The following is a 16,129-nucleotide window of genomic DNA, read 5'->3' as shown; positions in this document are numbered from 1 at the left end:
AATAAGTATTAACCTCCTGAATGTGTCTTTTATAAGTAAAATATATCTGTGCCTCTCTAACTCTTTTCTCTAATATATAAAGCAAGTTAAATTAAAGGAGCTAATTAGAAAAGACTTGTTAAGGAACAGTCATCCTTACCTTACAGTGCCAAGGTCAGGATTGCTAACAAGTGTGCAGGTCAATATTTCTCAAGTGTCTAATAATGTAAGATTGTTTGGACTTGCAGGCTCTCTCCTCTCTTGCAGCTTTTTATTGATGTCTGGACATATTGCCTCAGTTCTTTACCCTCTGAGCTTTTGCAAAGTGTTGTTGTGTTGAATAAATGTTAATTTGCTGAAAGGTCCAGTGTTTTAGAGACATTTTAATTTATCTTCTCTTCCTTTAATGCATGGAGTGGCACCTTTAACGCCTTTCTGTACATGAGGAAGCTATAGACAAGGTGCCATATTTGGCAAAAGAATGCATACAATAACTGTAACGTAACACTTGCATGCCCCTTCCATTGCAAAGCTCTGAGCTATTTTTAGTGTTTGGTAATATATTCTAACTCATCAAGTATGATGTCAACACATTTTAATATACTTTATCACTTTGGCTATATTTATTCAGCTCAGTTTTATTATGGGAAATAGGAACAACTGCTGTGATATAATATAGTACAGGAAAGAGTTTTGTGCTTACGACTCTGGGTCCAGAATAGGAAGCAGGTTTCTAATAATTTGTCTTCTGCTGTTTCCCGTGTAGAACTGGTGCATCTTTCCTCTGGTGCCTCATCTTTTGTGCCTTGTTACAGAGGGGGGAGGGCAGGAGCGGGGAAGAAGCCGGTGTACCAAGGGTGGGAGGGAAGTATATAAGGGGGTGCTGTGGGAGAGAGAATTAATTCAGTGGTTGGAACTCGCAGTGTTCCTCCCATTTTGCACAGAGCAGGGAAGCAGTATTTCCATGGATGCCCAGATATGGTAAAGTTAGTTGGATGTGGATCTTGCTCAGCTTAATGCTTCTGGATCGGCCACTAACAAAAGTGACATGGGTGAGGCTTTTAGGTTATACTTTTCTTAATAGTTAAAAAAATAATGTATTGATTTAGTAATTATGACAGTTTTAGTGGCAATCCTGTTAGCTTGGTTCTATATGATAATGCAAAATCTTTTGATTTGAAACACCGTTAGGTATTAGTTAAAAACCTTATTTCTAAAAATAAGAAAGATCCCTTTTTGTTTTAGCAAAGAACCACCCACTCCCAAGGATTTAAGTTTTTAACTACAAGCAATCATTATGAATTTTGAAATCTGCTAAAATGGGAGTTGTGTTTGTCGTACCTGAGGTCTGAACCTCTAGTACTTTAACTGTACAGGTGCTTTTCCCCTTCCTTTTCTCCAGTAATTTCGGTTGTATTAGGGTGGGAAGAGTCTTGCTCTTCATTAGCTGCGTTGTTTGTACTTGCTGCCTTCTGTTTCTTGTATAAGTGGATGTTAATCTGGCACAGAGTTATAGAAAACTTTTCATGTTAGATTAAGAAAACTTTGTGGGTTTTTTTTCTGTTAACCTGTCCGTGTTCTGTCCTGTTGATTTCCTCGTGCAGCCACACAGATTGTCTCCAGTTTCCGCTTCTTTTGTTCTGGGGGAAGTTAGTTCTGTGTATTCTCTTTTTATTTGAAAAGATGTCTTATTATTCCCTTGGTTTTTACTTATTTTCGTGCACTAACCCTGTTGTATAACACAATTTATTTATTGATGTGCTTCTTTCTTCCCACGTCCTGGTACTTCGTTGCTGCATGCACATTGTCTGTATGTGGTGAAATTATTTGTTTTCCCTGTGCTTTTCTCCATGGATGGGAGATGTCTGTGTACTGGGAATGCTGTATTGACCCCTTTTCATATAATGTCTCTGCCTGGAACTTGAGGCTCAGAGGAGACCTGTGTTATCCTGCAGGTGGGCAGCAGGGCTGTCAAAAGCAAGGCTCTGAATAGGCAGCCAAGAAAGATTTCATTTTGTGTAACCTCACCTGCACGTTGGTGACGGTTCCTTGCTGACAGACCTGCTGGGTTAGCCTGCACCAGAGGTGGTGTGGCCTTTTTAATGGACCTATCAGAACTAAACCGTAATTGTTATTTAAGAAAAAAAATTAAAAATTTATTTCAGTCATGTAGAATATTTAGACTTTGAGTCAGGGGTGATTCTGTGTGGGACCAAGCACTGGTGTAATTAAATCCTCTTAATTTTGAAAACATGTGATCTCCACTAAAAATCTAGAACTGGGGGAAAAAAAAAACTCAACAATAAAAAATCCAGCAAACCAAACAAAAAAAACAAAACAAAAAAAAAAACCAAAAACAAACCAAAAAAAAAAAAAAAACCAAAAACCAAACAACTCTGTGGCTTCACTAAGCTGCATGTAATAAAGTGCTGAATTATGTATGAACAGATATTTCATGAAGATAATTTTTTGTGGCAACAACATATACTGTTTCTCTTAATATAATTTAAACTGAAAATTCTTTCTAGAAACAAATGTATTAATTTATACTGCTGTGATTCTTTAATGGTTCACACCACACTTCTTTTGAACAGTACTGTATGTACAAGGCTTGTTATTATGTAATTTGTCCAAAATACTGAAACACAGTTTTATTCTTAACAGCAGTTTCTTTCTGACTTGCTACAGTATCTGCATTGTTCTACTTTTCTTTTCTTATTTGTTTGCTGATTGAATCAGCTTTTCTACAGTTCCAGCTGGCAAGAGCACAGCATTAACCCAAGTTCAAGCTGTGCACGAGGCGATTGCATCCCTTATTAGAGGCTAGGCTGGGTTAATGATTCCAGGGATGCGGAATCCATTTTAGCCCAGACTTGCAAAGAAATAGGCACCCAGCAGGTTTTTAACTGTTTCTTAAACCAAGTTGTTTTCTATTGACATAGCAGTAGTTTGGTGTACAGGAGAAATTATGAACAAAGCATTTATTGATTGTAGTTGCTTTTCCTTGTCTCTTGCAGAAAACCAAGCACGAGTCAAAGAATCGAACGATTTGTCTGACACCCTTAGCCCAAGCAAGGAAAAAAGCAGCGACGACACTACAGGTAAGAGTTTAATTGAGATTTCTGTAACCTCTGATTAGTTTGAATTAAATCTAGGTAATCATGAGCATTTCTTAAAAGAATGGAGTATATTATACAGAGTTAGAGACAAGCTTAGAGTGGTGTTGTCTGTTTTGTGGCTTCATAATTTGACTCTTGTAAATTGAGAAGGACATAAAATCTTCTCTCCATGTAAAGAATGTGTATATGAGAACTGTCTGCAGTCTGCCTGCTCTCTGAAAGGTGTGGGGTTTTTTTTTAGATGCTCAAATGGATGACCAAGATCTAAATGAACCTATTGTCAAAGTAGCTCTTCTAAAAGGTAAACAAATTTACTTTTGCAATTTTAGATGCATAATCTGTAAATGTAATCTTTTCGTCTACCTGATTGTTATCAAATGATAAAAAATAGTTAAAATAGAATGCTGGAATTCAAAGATGTTAATCATGTAGTATGGAAGAGTTAAATATCAGTTATGACTCCTTTGGGTGATATAAAAACACACTTCTGAGTGTTGCTATAGAAATCATCTGTGTCTAAAAGTAATCTCTGAACTCACCAACGCTGTTCTAGGAATTTACATGTTACAACTTTGACTTGAGAATTACAGTCAGCACACTTTTAAGATTATAGCTGTGGAGAGGAGGGATTCCTCCACCACTGACATTTTTCAAGCATTGTCAAATTTTACTTGCATAGCTTCGATCACTGTCAAATGTTTCTGTTAGTTTGCAGCTGATGGGTTAATCAAAATAAGATTTTGGATTTTCTTTTTAACACAATCAAGATTGGAAGTTTGTGTTATAACTGTACTTGGAATGATGGCTGAGGCTTAGCTTTGAGCTTCATTTCTATAAACGTAACATTTTTATTGGTTTTTATGCATTGAAGGGATATACTTAATTAGCCAGCTGATATTTGCATATTCATTAGCTGAAGATTTCTGTGGCATAGTAATTAGTTATTATATTTAGTCTATTGAAAATCATTTTATGCTTCTTTAACAATTAGACATTTGATAAGATCTGTAAAATTATGTTCCTGTTGGGATCGCAAGTAAAAGAATGTCACAGTTCTTTGTGACTCAGGAAAAAAGGAAACCGTAACGGAACGTAGGAGACCTGTAAAAGAGCTTTTCTCTGCAATTGTTTACACTCCCTAATTTTACGACAGAAAGGCTTCCAAAAATTGCACAAATTACTTTTGCTGTTTGGCAACATGTATAATATTGAGTTTGATGTTTCCCAGTGGACATCAGTTCAGCAAAGCAGTTTAGAAAGGAGTGTTTGAGATACTGGGCACGTTTCCTTTGGGGTTTGCTCCAATATCTGCAGCTAATAACAAGTATGTTCGGTGACTTGCTATGCTAGAAGGTACAATTTGATAATGTTTGTAGTGATTATAATAGTCTTATTTTTGGTTATAAAACAGAGGTTGGCAGCAACTTTTCCTCTTGAGGCTATTTTTGGGCCTCCCTATTTTGCTCTCACAAAACCATTAAAAAATATCTGTGCAGTGAATCATTTGCCCTTTTAATTTTTATGAAGAGTCTATAAACCCACAGTTTTATTTGAGTTTTTTCTCAGAGACCGACTTCATGTGCCTGATTTTGCCCTAAAATGGATCTGATTTGCCTCAGAAAGGTTTTCAAGTGGACTTGTTATGCAGCCATATAATTAAGGAGGAGTGAGAACATTTTTGATCTGGCGGCTGTTTGGAATGCAGAAACGGCTGCTGGAAAAGGCAGAGGTCTTGTTAAAACTCACAAAACAAATTAGTGGAACAGGAAAATTATGAGACTTCTGGTTGCTGTAGATTCCTCCAAACATTTTCATCAAAATTTTTGACTGCATTCAGGATTTGATTTAAGTTTCTACAAGTCAGAATCTGGCAAGGAGGGGATGGGGGGAAGCTGTGACAGATTAGTTGGCTTTGTTTTTTCCCCCACAAGGTAAATGACTTTATTAACCATTCATAACAGTTCCCTGGACACTTCTGTTTAAACAGGCTGTTTGTGACTACTTATTGCAGAGTTAAGGGCAGGTAAATGTTAAACAGATGGAAAGGAGCAATAAATGTCATTGGAAGACTGGTAATCTTGTTCTTACCCATGTCCTTGTGTTTTCATAGTAATTAAAAGAGTGATCCATGGAATCTTAGTAGGAAATGTTTCAGCTGAGGATTTGCTAAATGGTGGTAAATTACATAAGAAATTTTGTATATCAGCAGTGGTCTGTCAGCTCAGAAAGTTTGGGAACCATTGTTTTATGTCAGAATAACCAGATACTTTACTTTAAATATATGACATGTGGATCTTATGAAGCTAAAAAAAAATCTCAGGGTTGTAATTGTTGTGTCTGACTTCACCAGAGTACCCTGAAAATTGTCTTCTGAGTAACCTGAGAAATCCTGCAAAATTCTGAATGTGACCTTTGAGAAGTGAGGCTTGAAGAAATACCAGGTTGCTCATAAAGTTGCTACCATAGGCTAGGCACATACAGATAAAGCATCAGTTACGACTGTGGGCTTCTGTATTATCTCTGTTATTAAAAAAAAAAAAATTATTAAAAAAAGTTTATAAAGCAATTTTAAAATTACCATTAGAGTCAATGTTAATGGAAGCCTCACTGTATTTGTGTGGGAAACAAAGTGGTATTAATTGAGAACATTTCTTAAAGTGTGGCAAACAAACTGATCACAGATTAAAATTTTCCATGAGGTGGAAAAAATGAATGAGGAAGAAAAAATGCTGTATTTGGCCTTTTGTTTTTTATTTAATTCTTTCTGGCACCTTGTTGTAATTAATGGTAACTCCTTAGCCTTCTCTGAGGACAGTTAGTCGTGATATGAATTTGCTTCTAAAGGGAATTCATTTGAAGGATGATGATATTTAGTAGTTTTATTGTTTGTAAATGGACAATCCTACTCACTGAAGAAGTACTTTTCAAAACTAGAATTAGCACCAAAACTATATTTGCTTTCAACTACAAGACACTTAATTTTCAGTTTGGGTAATACTAAAAAGCAACTATTTCTTGTGCTTATATTTCTTGGCTTTTGATTTAGAAGTATGTCAGGCACACAGAAATTCCCCTTTTGTGTTGATGTAGGAAAGAGTTTACCTCTCATCTCTTTTGAAGCAGTACTGTCTTTTATGATGTGTGCTTTCATTGACTAGAAAACACTGCCACCATAAAAGTTCATTTCGGGTGTCTGTTGCTGGATTTGGGACACTGCCTCTTTATCAGGCATGATTTGAGCATAATTTGTCAACTTCCTCATCCATTTCTTCTGAAAAGTCTCATTAAAGAGGGTTGAAAGTCTAATTGCCCTAAATCTTTATCCATGAGAAGCTAAGAACAAAACATGTTCAGTAAAGAGAAACTTGGATTTAGAGCTAATAAACCATAAAACAAAGTATTTGGATGAAATATGTAGTCCTCTCTGTTCTTTCTGCTCTCATAATTTCATTCTGAAAAAGTCTAAAAGCACATGTGTGTTCTCAGCTCTGCTCAAACCCACTAGTTCATTACTGTGAGAGCAGCAAAAACAGCCCCTTAGAGTGATGCAGTATGAAGTCTTCAGCATGATTTGCTAAGCAATTTTGTTAATTAGAGCAAGAAAAAAATCTATAATTACTTTATTGATAACATATACAGCTAAATAAGAATGTCAAAAGTATAATGATGGGCTAAATTAGTTTCTTTTTATTTTTTTCCACATTAATGCAAAGTCCAGACAAACTAAAGTATTCTTTTTTCTAAGCCTATAGTTTCTTTTTATTTTTTTCCACATTAATGCAAAGTCCAGACAAACTATTCTTTTTTCTAAGCCTATTTATCTTAAATCCATGTGTTCTGTAGTTGCAGACATTGACCAGGTAACTGTGTAAACTTTTTCCACCCTCTGCCATGATACACAGCTGGAATTCTTTCACCAATTTACCTTTCTCACCAAATAAGCTTTATATCAAGCTTTAGCCCTCTACCTATAGAGTTTATTAGTGCTGTTTGTGTCTACTGAAAGATGAGTTTGTGCACAGGCACAGCTTAAGGAAAATCTAGTAAATGAGAGTTTGCTGGATGCTGTTCCTGGCTTTGCAGATGCCTGCAGGCTGGAGTGTTCCTGTATCTAATTTCTAAATGTGTGCCCATTAGAGGACACTGCTCTTAGTAACAAATACTTAGTTTTCCTTTTTTAAATTCCTCCAAAACTTCAGCTGTAAAAGTGTTTTATTTGTCTGTGACTGTGAGTGATCTCTTGTAAGCCCAAGAGGTATTTAATACGTGTTTTAGCTAATACAAAACTTATGGGGAAGAGCAAATGTTTTCATTTAGAGTTTAAATAATGTGCCTAGATTTATGATCATATTAAAGACATACCTAATGTTTGAAGATATAGTTTATAAAAAATAATCAAGTGCAATATTTATCTTAGCATTCACTAAGGCCACTGAATGACGTAAGGAGGTTGGAATTTCTCTTCTTTTTCTTAATTTTGTTTTAGGAAATTTCCCTAAACTTTTCCTTTCCTTGTTGGTCCCCAGAGGGAGAGAGGGAGGCTGAGCCTGGCAATGCAGTGGGTGGGTGGCAGTAGTGAATCATGGAACAGCAGCTCTTGCCTGAGCCTGTGCACTGAGACAGGCTTAGAGGAGCTTCCTTTAAAAAGAGACAAGTTGTAAACACAGTCAAGGATTGTCTTAGGCTTTTGTTGTTCCTTGTTTTTGTCAATGCAGAAATCCTTGCCAATTTATACAGTGTTTTTTAAAACTCTCTAATCCTTCCTTGTTAATTTTTGTTTTATATTGCATGTTATGTGTAATGAATGATTTAAGGTTTGCATATGTTTTACTACTTCAAGAAGTACATTAATATTTTTGCTAATGTTTGCCTAATCTAATTTTGAGTTTAACTAACTTTTGAAGGTTTGTGTAAAAAGTTGCCAGTCAGCACATGGCAGTGCAAATTAAGCTGTTGTACAAACTTATGATTCAAAGAAAATGTTCTTTTATCAGATGAATTGCAGGGTGCACAATCAGAGACTGAGGCTAAGCAAGAAATTCAGCAACTGCACAAGGAGCTGGTTGAAGCCCAAGAGCTAGCTAGGACAAGTAAACAAAAATGCTTTGAACTTCAAGGTGAGACCCAGATCAACTTGGTTCTGTAGGGTATTCATGAAAATTCTATATATCAGCTAGTTCAAGATAAACCAACATCTTTTCATAGTATTGAATACATACTTGAACTCAGTATATTTCATCCTTATTTCAGCTATCCTTATTTAAGCTATTATTAGCTTATTTAGCTAATGGATGCAATTGAATGTCTTCAGTGGTAGCTCTTTGTTAGATCATCCTATCAGCTATGTAGCTCTATTGTTTTCAAGAGGAAATAGTATAGTTCAGTTTAATTGCATATTGTTCAGTGTTCATTAGGAGTTATATTTACAGCCTTTCTTTTTTTCCTTCCTCTCATACCAGTTTACATTTAGCACACACGGAGTTTTCAGATCAGGCAACAGATTATATGAATTTCAAATTAATTGTAATACTACCACAATAATGGAATGATGTCCTAGTATTAACTTTTATTAAACTACTTACACAGTTTTACTACCTTTGATAACTTCCTGAAGTAATATGTTTGGCTAATCTTTTCACTTAAGGAGAGATTGTGACTAAAATTAATTAAAGGTGAAATTCATATTACTAACAAAAACTCTTGGGCACATTTTCACTTTTATTTGTAGCTCTCTTAGAAGAAGAGAGAAAAGCATATCGAGTGCAAGTTGAAGAATCCAACAAGCAAATAAATGCTCTGCAAGGTAGGAATTTTTTCCCCCACTCGTTAGAGAAGCTATATAATTTTAACTGTTTCTGTGGCATCATAGTCACTAAGAAAGGAAAATGTTTAGTTGAGTGTATGTTTTAAATCTGATTTCTTTCACCATATCTTTGAATGTTGTTGTGTAATGTTTCCTTTAAATTCCTATGGTTGTAATAGTAATTTAAAAAATGCAGAAGATGTAATCTGTAATAGGTACCTCTTCTTCATCTCCCTTTAGTCTTTCTCAGTTCTAAATGAGACTGCCTTCAGAGCACTCAAAGCTATAGGTGTTCTTGTGCTAGTCAGTCTCTTCACTTCCTTACAGGATCCTCTTAAAGAAATTTTTCATCCTGATCCAAATCCAGCATCAGAGCATGCAGTAAAGTTGCTGCAGCAGAGACCCTGTCCATGCCTTTTTGAAAATTTATATACTCAATCATGCTCTTTTCAGCTCAAAATGCATACAGCAGGATGTAATCCACTGATGTACACAACTTCTGAGTCAGGTGTTCTGTATCACATTAACTTCTCATCCATGCATGCGAGTGAGCTCGTTGGCCAAGAGTCTGTCAGTCTGTCCAGCCTTAATGTCAAAAAAGGCTATGTTACATTGTAATTTCCTTAGAGCAAGTGTTAGTTTGAAGAGCTACTCAGCCACTGATTATTACAAAACTCTGGAGCTTCATCCTTGGGATCTTTGTCTGCATATCATTTGCTTTGGACCCAAAAATATCTGGAAGGCAGATGAGCAGACAGGCAGGTGGACTGACAGTCCTGACTTTCTTAGGAAGTCAAAATAGCCCTAGAAAATTATTTTCTGGGCAGTAGTTTGTTGGGTAATATGGTACTTGTCATGTACTAGTTACACTGAAAAACTTCTGTAATAGCTCTGTTTTATGTGGCTGTCAGCAGAGAACCTTGACATTTTCTGTCATTGCTCTTGTACAAAAGAGAAGCTTAAAGAATGATCATCTTCAGAACGAGAGGAGCAATTTAATTTTGAGTGTTATCTTGCGAAAAGTGAGAATTCTCCAAGTAGTAAATGCTGTAACAAAAAATAGAAAATATTTGATAGCTATTTCTGTGCACAAAAAAAGGGAAATTTTTTTTCCTAAAAAAAGGGAATGAAAGTAGAAACTTGACAGAGCCAAACTTAATTGCAGGATTCCTCTTCTCAATTCAGTACTTTTTTTGTTTTCTGGATGCTTCTCAGAGAGGTCTTGCTAATGTTTCCTCCTCTCCCTGTTGTAGTTCAGAATGTTCTGATGTTCACTGTGTGCTTTGCTGCTTCCCAAACTTTTAGGGTGTGACACATCTCACAGTTAGGGAAAAGCTGTCAGGATTCTCTTGGCAGCCCCTGTGAACTGCAGGGAAGGAAAAAAAAAAAACAACTGGCAGCTTCATGAAGTAACATTTCTAGAAGTATTTTCAGGGAATCAGTATTTTAGGCCAGCCAGTGTTGTTGGCTTTGTTTGTGATGGAGAAGAGAAGGTGCCAGAGAAGCAGCTGAGGTGGTGTCTCTACATGTCAGGTTCATTAGATGAACACATAGGTAGAGCAAGGAAATTCAAGTAACTTGTTGCTCCTTATTTAAAAAAAGTGAAAGAAGCAAAGCATTCAATTTAGATGAGGTAATGGCTTACATAAACGAGAGATGTAATGGAAGTTTTCTTTCTAATTGTCCTCTCAAATTATATCCAATGCTTCAGAAACCATTCCCATATTGTTAGTAGTGACTTTCCTGTGTAAGTTATTTCTACAACTCCATGTAACTTAGAACTCGTGTGTGTCTTTGGATTTTCAGTCCAAGGCTCTGCTTGTTTTCATGCCTGAACATATAAAGGGAGAGTTGTTCATCAACAGCATGCACAGGATAAAAAAAAAAAATCACGTTTTTTTGAAATGCTGCCAGCACCAAGAAGCAGGAGTTTAGCTTGGCTTGATGAAGAAAATGCTATCAGGAAGATATGGTTTGCATTCCTTTGCTCAGGCACCTGCTGTATTAGCAAGTTGTAGTTCTTTGTGTTTTAGTCCATACTGTTTTGGTAGGTTCAAAGCTTCTAATGTAAGGATGCATGGAAAGGGAATTGCTGATGCATCATGTGTTTTCCTGCTGTCAGGTTGTTCTCACCCACTGCTTCGTTTGCTTTCTGTTAGTATAAGCCTGTAGAAATTATTTTCAAACAAGGTTGTAGTAAGCCTCATTTTGCTCATCTTTATTTCAAAATCCATTATGCTGCAAATGTTTTTGTTTTGGAACAGATAGACTGTTTCATCTTACACAGAATTGCCATGAAATAAATTTACTATTGTCTATAATAGCTCTTATGTATTACAGTATATAAGAACTACTGTATTTTTTCCCATTGTGTCTTTTTCCTTCAAAGTATGAATTGGGTAATTCATAGGTTCTTTAGTGTATTTAATGAGATAAATGCCTTGCTGGAGCCTTTTTAGAGGAGGGCACAAAAAAGGTGAATTTTTCTTCTTGATAGCACATCAACTATGTTACATCCACAAAGTTTCTAGGTTGCACCAGTATATGAATTCTTTCTGTATTGCTGCATATGGAGCTACTGAAAAACTCAAATATAATTGCCATGGAGGTGCAGGTCTCTTTTGAGTAGCTCTGATGCTCTATCAGTTTACAGCAAGACTTAACTCACATTCTTCCTGTCATGTTCTATAATGGATTGAGATGACAAAAATAAATACAAGTAACCTAGGAAGATTACTCAGCCTTGGTTATCCTCCCCATGCTTTTCACTGTCCTTGTTTTGCCCTTTGGTTCTCAAACATAAAACTTGAAATCTGTAATTTTGAGCCTCCACAGTATGTTACATTATTTTTTCATGTGATCTTAAGAATTTTACCTTTTCTTCTCAGAGTAATTTTTTAATAATTTAATAATTGCTTTTTTACATGTTGAAATCAGTGAAATACATTTTTTTAAGAAAGTGAAATAGAACAACAGCAAATTAAACACTTTGCTCCCATCAGTGTTATAACTGTAGTTCTCCTGTTCTTTCATGCTTCCCTTTCCTCTGCACTGTACTTTTTTTTTAACTGTTTGCACTGGATTCTATTTGTGTATGTTTATGTGAAAAATTATGCTCAGAGATGTCTTTAGTAATGAAAGCATTTTAGATGGGAATAATTTGAGGTTTGCTGTGTGCAGAAATGTCAAGTAGCCTCATGTGTATGTGACTGCTTCACATTTACAGTAAGCTTAAAATACTGAAGAACCTTCTTCTAGCTCGGTGTACATGGTGCAGCTGTCCCTTTCCATTTAAAATTCATCTTGTGCTTTTAAAAATGGATTTTGCAAAGAAATAATGTCTATTTCCTCTTCTGCATGTTGAGAACAGAGTAGAAATTATTCTGTCTCAAATACTTACAGACATCACAAGTTAACTGCTGAACAGGCAGGCATTTCCAGTGTAGCTTTGCAAATGTTTGGCCTGTGACAGAAGCTTTCTTGCTTTTCCTCTTTTCCCTGAAAGCTCCAATGTCCTTGTCCTCTAATACTTGTTTTGCTTACAGTGATGTTGGATCTAAATCTTGTTTTCAGATTTTGGAAAGTTGCTTTGGTCTCACACACACAGCACAGCCTTGGCTAAGAAAGCTTTGTCCAGACATAATTTTTGTTTCTTTTGACTCTATGTATTACATGGCCCACATACTTGCCTCTTTAAAGGTAAAGCATTTGACAGGGTACATATATTTTTTCAATTGCATTAGGCTTCTTTAATCCTGTTAAATATCAGTGTGTTGAGAAAGGGAGGTATGGGTTTTTAGGTTTTTTGTAAATACAGTTTGAGAAAATATTAACATGAATCTCTGCTTTCCAGCTCAGTTGCGAAGGTTGCAAGAAGAAATTGAGAATCTTCGCAAGGAGAAGGAGAATGAAATTTCAACCACTCGAAATGAACTAGTCAGTGCTCAAAATGAGATTCTGTCACTTCAAAAAGTAGCAGAAAAAGCAGCCTCAGAACGAGACACAGATATTTCTACCTTGCAAGCTGAGCTGCAGACGGTGCGAGCGGAGCTTGACCGGTGGAGGAAAGATGCCTCGGATTATGAAAAAGAAATTGTCACTCTGCAGTCCAGCTTCCGGCTCAAATGCCAGCAGTGCGAGGAGCAGCAGAGGGAAGAGGCCTCTCGCCTCAAAGGTACTTGCTTGAAAGGATGTCAGAGGGCATGGCTGCCAGGGCATGCTGCTCACTGTGATGGATGGCAGTTACTCACATCACTGCTTCTCTGTCCCTTTGTAGGCATTTGCTCTGTGTGTGTGTGTACACACACCTGTGTGTATCTGCGGATGTACCACGGCTTGTGGTGTTACAAAAGTCATTTTGTGTGCTTCATTAAACAGTTATTTTCAATAGCAGTTTATCAAACTTCATCAAACAGTTATTGTCAATAACAGTTCATCAAACTTCATCAAACAGTTATTGTCAATTATGCCTAAATTAACTTAGGTACTCTTTGATATCAGTAGATCAAGTGTAACAGCAGAGGGAAGAGGCCTCTCGCCTCAAAGGTACTTGCTTGAAAGGATGTCAGAGGGCATGGCTGCCAGGGCATGCTGCTCACTGTGATGGATGGCAGTTACTCACATCACTGCTTCTCTGTCCCTTTGTAGGCATTTGCTCTGTGTGTGTGTGTACACACACCTGTGTGTATCTGCGGATGTACCAGGGCTTGTGGTGTTACAAAAGTCATTTTGTGTGCTTCATTAAACAGTTATTTTCAATAGCAGTTTATCAAACTTCATCAAACAGTTATTGTCAATAACAGTTCATCAAACTTCATCAAACAGTTATTGTCAATAACAGTTCATCAAACTTCATCAAACAGTTATTGTCAATAACAGTTCATCAAACTTCATCAAACAGTTATTGTCAATAACAGTTCATCAAACTTCATCAAACAGTTATTGTCAATTATGCCTAAATTAACTTAGGTACTCTTTGATATCAGTAGACCAAGTGTAATTCCACTTAGAAAACATGGAAAACTTTTGCAGTTTGAGGGATTCATACTGCCAAAAATTTTCCAAGAGGACTTGTGTAACTTCTCTATAGTTTAAGCCTGTTAAGGGAGAGCTCCTGACTTTTTAATTCTACCAAAGTGTCACTAAAGCTTATTGCCTTAAACATTCTTTTCCTTGTAACAGAGGCATGGTATGAGTGATTCTCTTGCTATTTTCAAGCCTGGGAAATTATTTTCTTCAAATATGCTTTTCTACCACTGTTTCTAAAATGCTAGAGTTGACCCATAAAAAGACTTTTTTCTGCTTCTTTGTACCTTAGAAAAAACTTTAATGAAAAAAAGTAACTTGTCTGGCACTGGTCATAAACCTCATAACAGTAGAAGATAATGTAGTGTTTTGCAGGTGCTCATGAGAGAATTCATGTGACATGATTGCAAACAAGTATATTTGAGATTTATGGCTGATACCAGCTTTTCCTCCATTTATTAGCTGGTGTTCCTTGAAGCAGTCATGAAATAATTTTACTTAATTGAATTAACTTATTCATTGCAGATGAACTTGAAAAGTTGAAGGCAGAGTGGATTGCTCTGGAAGCTGAATGTGTTAAACTAAGGAAGGAAAATACTTCACTTACATCTGAACTTCAGCGACAAGAGAAGGAGCTTTCTAGGTAAGGACACAAAGGTTGTCTAGGGGGTACCACAGCAGCTGAAGAGTTTTGCTGCTGGTGGTTTTTCCTCCCAAAGGAGATACTAAATATTGATTATACATAGCATGCTGTGGACATATATTTAAAAGCAAGACCATGGCCAGCCTTTTGTGTCAGCACTCTGTCTAGGGAGGCAATAATGGTCTGTGTTTCTGTGATTACTCTAAGCTGATACTTACACATCAAAACCCATGTGTTAGGCTTTCAAGGGTGAAAAGTGGCAATTTGTGTAAATTTAAAATGCATAAGGAATCAATTGGAATTTGTTTTTCAGCTCTCAGAAGCAGAGTTTAGCACTAACCAGCGATATAAGTGTTCTTGAAATGTCTCGGAAGGAACTTGAAAATCAGATGGGATCTTTGAAAGAAAAACATCAACGGGATGCAGCCAGTCTGAAAACTCAACTCAGTGAAGCTGAAAGTCAAGCAAAAGATTTTCAGAAAGAGGTAACATGAAGTATTTCCATTTGGCAAGAATGTAATGCCCAGTGACTGACCTGTTTAAGCTAAAAGAAAAGGGATTTTTAATTCTTTGCTTTTCCCTAGTAAATAATTTTTTTCATGTGTTTATTGCAAGCAGTTTAAATGGTAGCTGTGAAAATACAAACTGGGAGTCAGATCTGAAAGAGAAGACTTCAGGTGAATAGGCATGTTCTTTGAGAACATCCTAAACTTTATTTACATGGATTGCTGTAGTGAATTTACTTTTAAGATTCAGACAGGTAAATCATTATTCAGAGTCTTCATGAACATCATGGGCCACTTTCTTTAGCTGTTATGAGTCAAAGTTAATTTTCAGTCTAATCTTCCCAGTTAGATTTGAACTCTTTTATTTGGCAGTGGGACTACATATTCTTTACAAAGATCTTTTATCTTAAGATTTGTAAGTGCATAAGGAAGAGTGAGCATTCTGAGCATGTATTTAATCTGCCTGGCCTCTAAAGATTATGTCTGGAAGAAGGTCACAGTCTCCCACACTTACTTGCTTCCTCTTATGAACGTTTTGAATGTTTCCCCAGTCACTGCTCTTAGTTTCTTTTGCAGTCCTTTTGTTTACTCCATGGTTAATTCATCCATGTCACATTCCTTACAGTTCTCAGAATCTGAAAATCCCAGTTGTCTTAATCTCTGTTTTGTAATCAGATCAGTATTTGTAAAGATGTCTCATCTTCTAAATTTGTGGTGAATGCCAGTACTGAAGGTCATTGTTTCTGTCCTTATTAAGCCCAGTCAGGAGGACTGCTAGAATAGAAAAAATGCAATGTGGGTTTGGAAAAGGACAAGCTACCTATTCTGTAGGAACATGTCATATTCACCCAGTACTGTTTGTACTTGACCCACACTGAGGATTATGGCAGTAACAAGGCATAATATTTTTTTAATGCCTGCCTTGCTCTTAGGTTTGAATTTGCTGTGTGGGAAGAGGGTTTGATTTACTTCATACAGAGTGTTGAATTTTGCACCTATTAGAGGGGTGTAGGTATGTAAGCTGCAGCCTGGATGGCTAGACCACTATTCAAAT

General features: G+C 36.5%; 1 protein-coding gene across 30 annotated transcripts in view; it reads left to right on the top strand.

Moving 5' to 3' along the window:
- Positions 1-16,129, top strand: part of LOC121347181 (sarcolemma associated protein) — an 88,555-nt gene that overhangs the window by 54,010 nt on the left and 18,416 nt on the right. For 21 of the 30 annotated variants that reach the window (XR_005954185.1, XR_005954187.1, XR_005954184.1 and 18 more), the window contains 7 exons: positions 2,997-3,080; positions 3,340-3,399; positions 8,093-8,215; positions 8,827-8,901; positions 12,755-13,075; positions 14,452-14,569; positions 14,883-15,054. Coding sequence is in view for 18 of the 30 variants with exons in the window: in XM_041425611.1 (XP_041281545.1) it covers positions 2,997-3,080; positions 3,340-3,399; positions 8,093-8,215; positions 8,827-8,901; positions 12,755-13,075; positions 14,452-14,569; positions 14,883-15,054 (953 nt within the window). In the remaining 12 variants the exon portion in view is untranslated. Of the gene's footprint in view, positions 1-864; positions 1,032-2,996; positions 3,081-3,339; positions 3,400-8,092; positions 8,216-8,826; positions 8,902-12,754; positions 13,076-14,451; positions 14,570-14,882; positions 15,055-16,129 lie in introns of those variants that run through there. The other 9 variants (XR_005954191.1, XR_005954190.1, XR_005954192.1 and 6 more) reach the window with 3 other exon arrangements.

This window comes from Onychostruthus taczanowskii, unplaced genomic scaffold (genome assembly GCF_017590055.1).
Source record: "Onychostruthus taczanowskii isolate IOZ18803 unplaced genomic scaffold, ASM1759005v1 scaffold9, whole genome shotgun sequence".
Taxonomy (NCBI): domain Eukaryota; kingdom Metazoa; phylum Chordata; class Aves; order Passeriformes; family Passeridae; genus Onychostruthus; species Onychostruthus taczanowskii.
The sequence above is the reverse complement of the archived record's forward strand: the minus strand, read 5'-3'. Positions and strand labels throughout refer to the sequence as shown.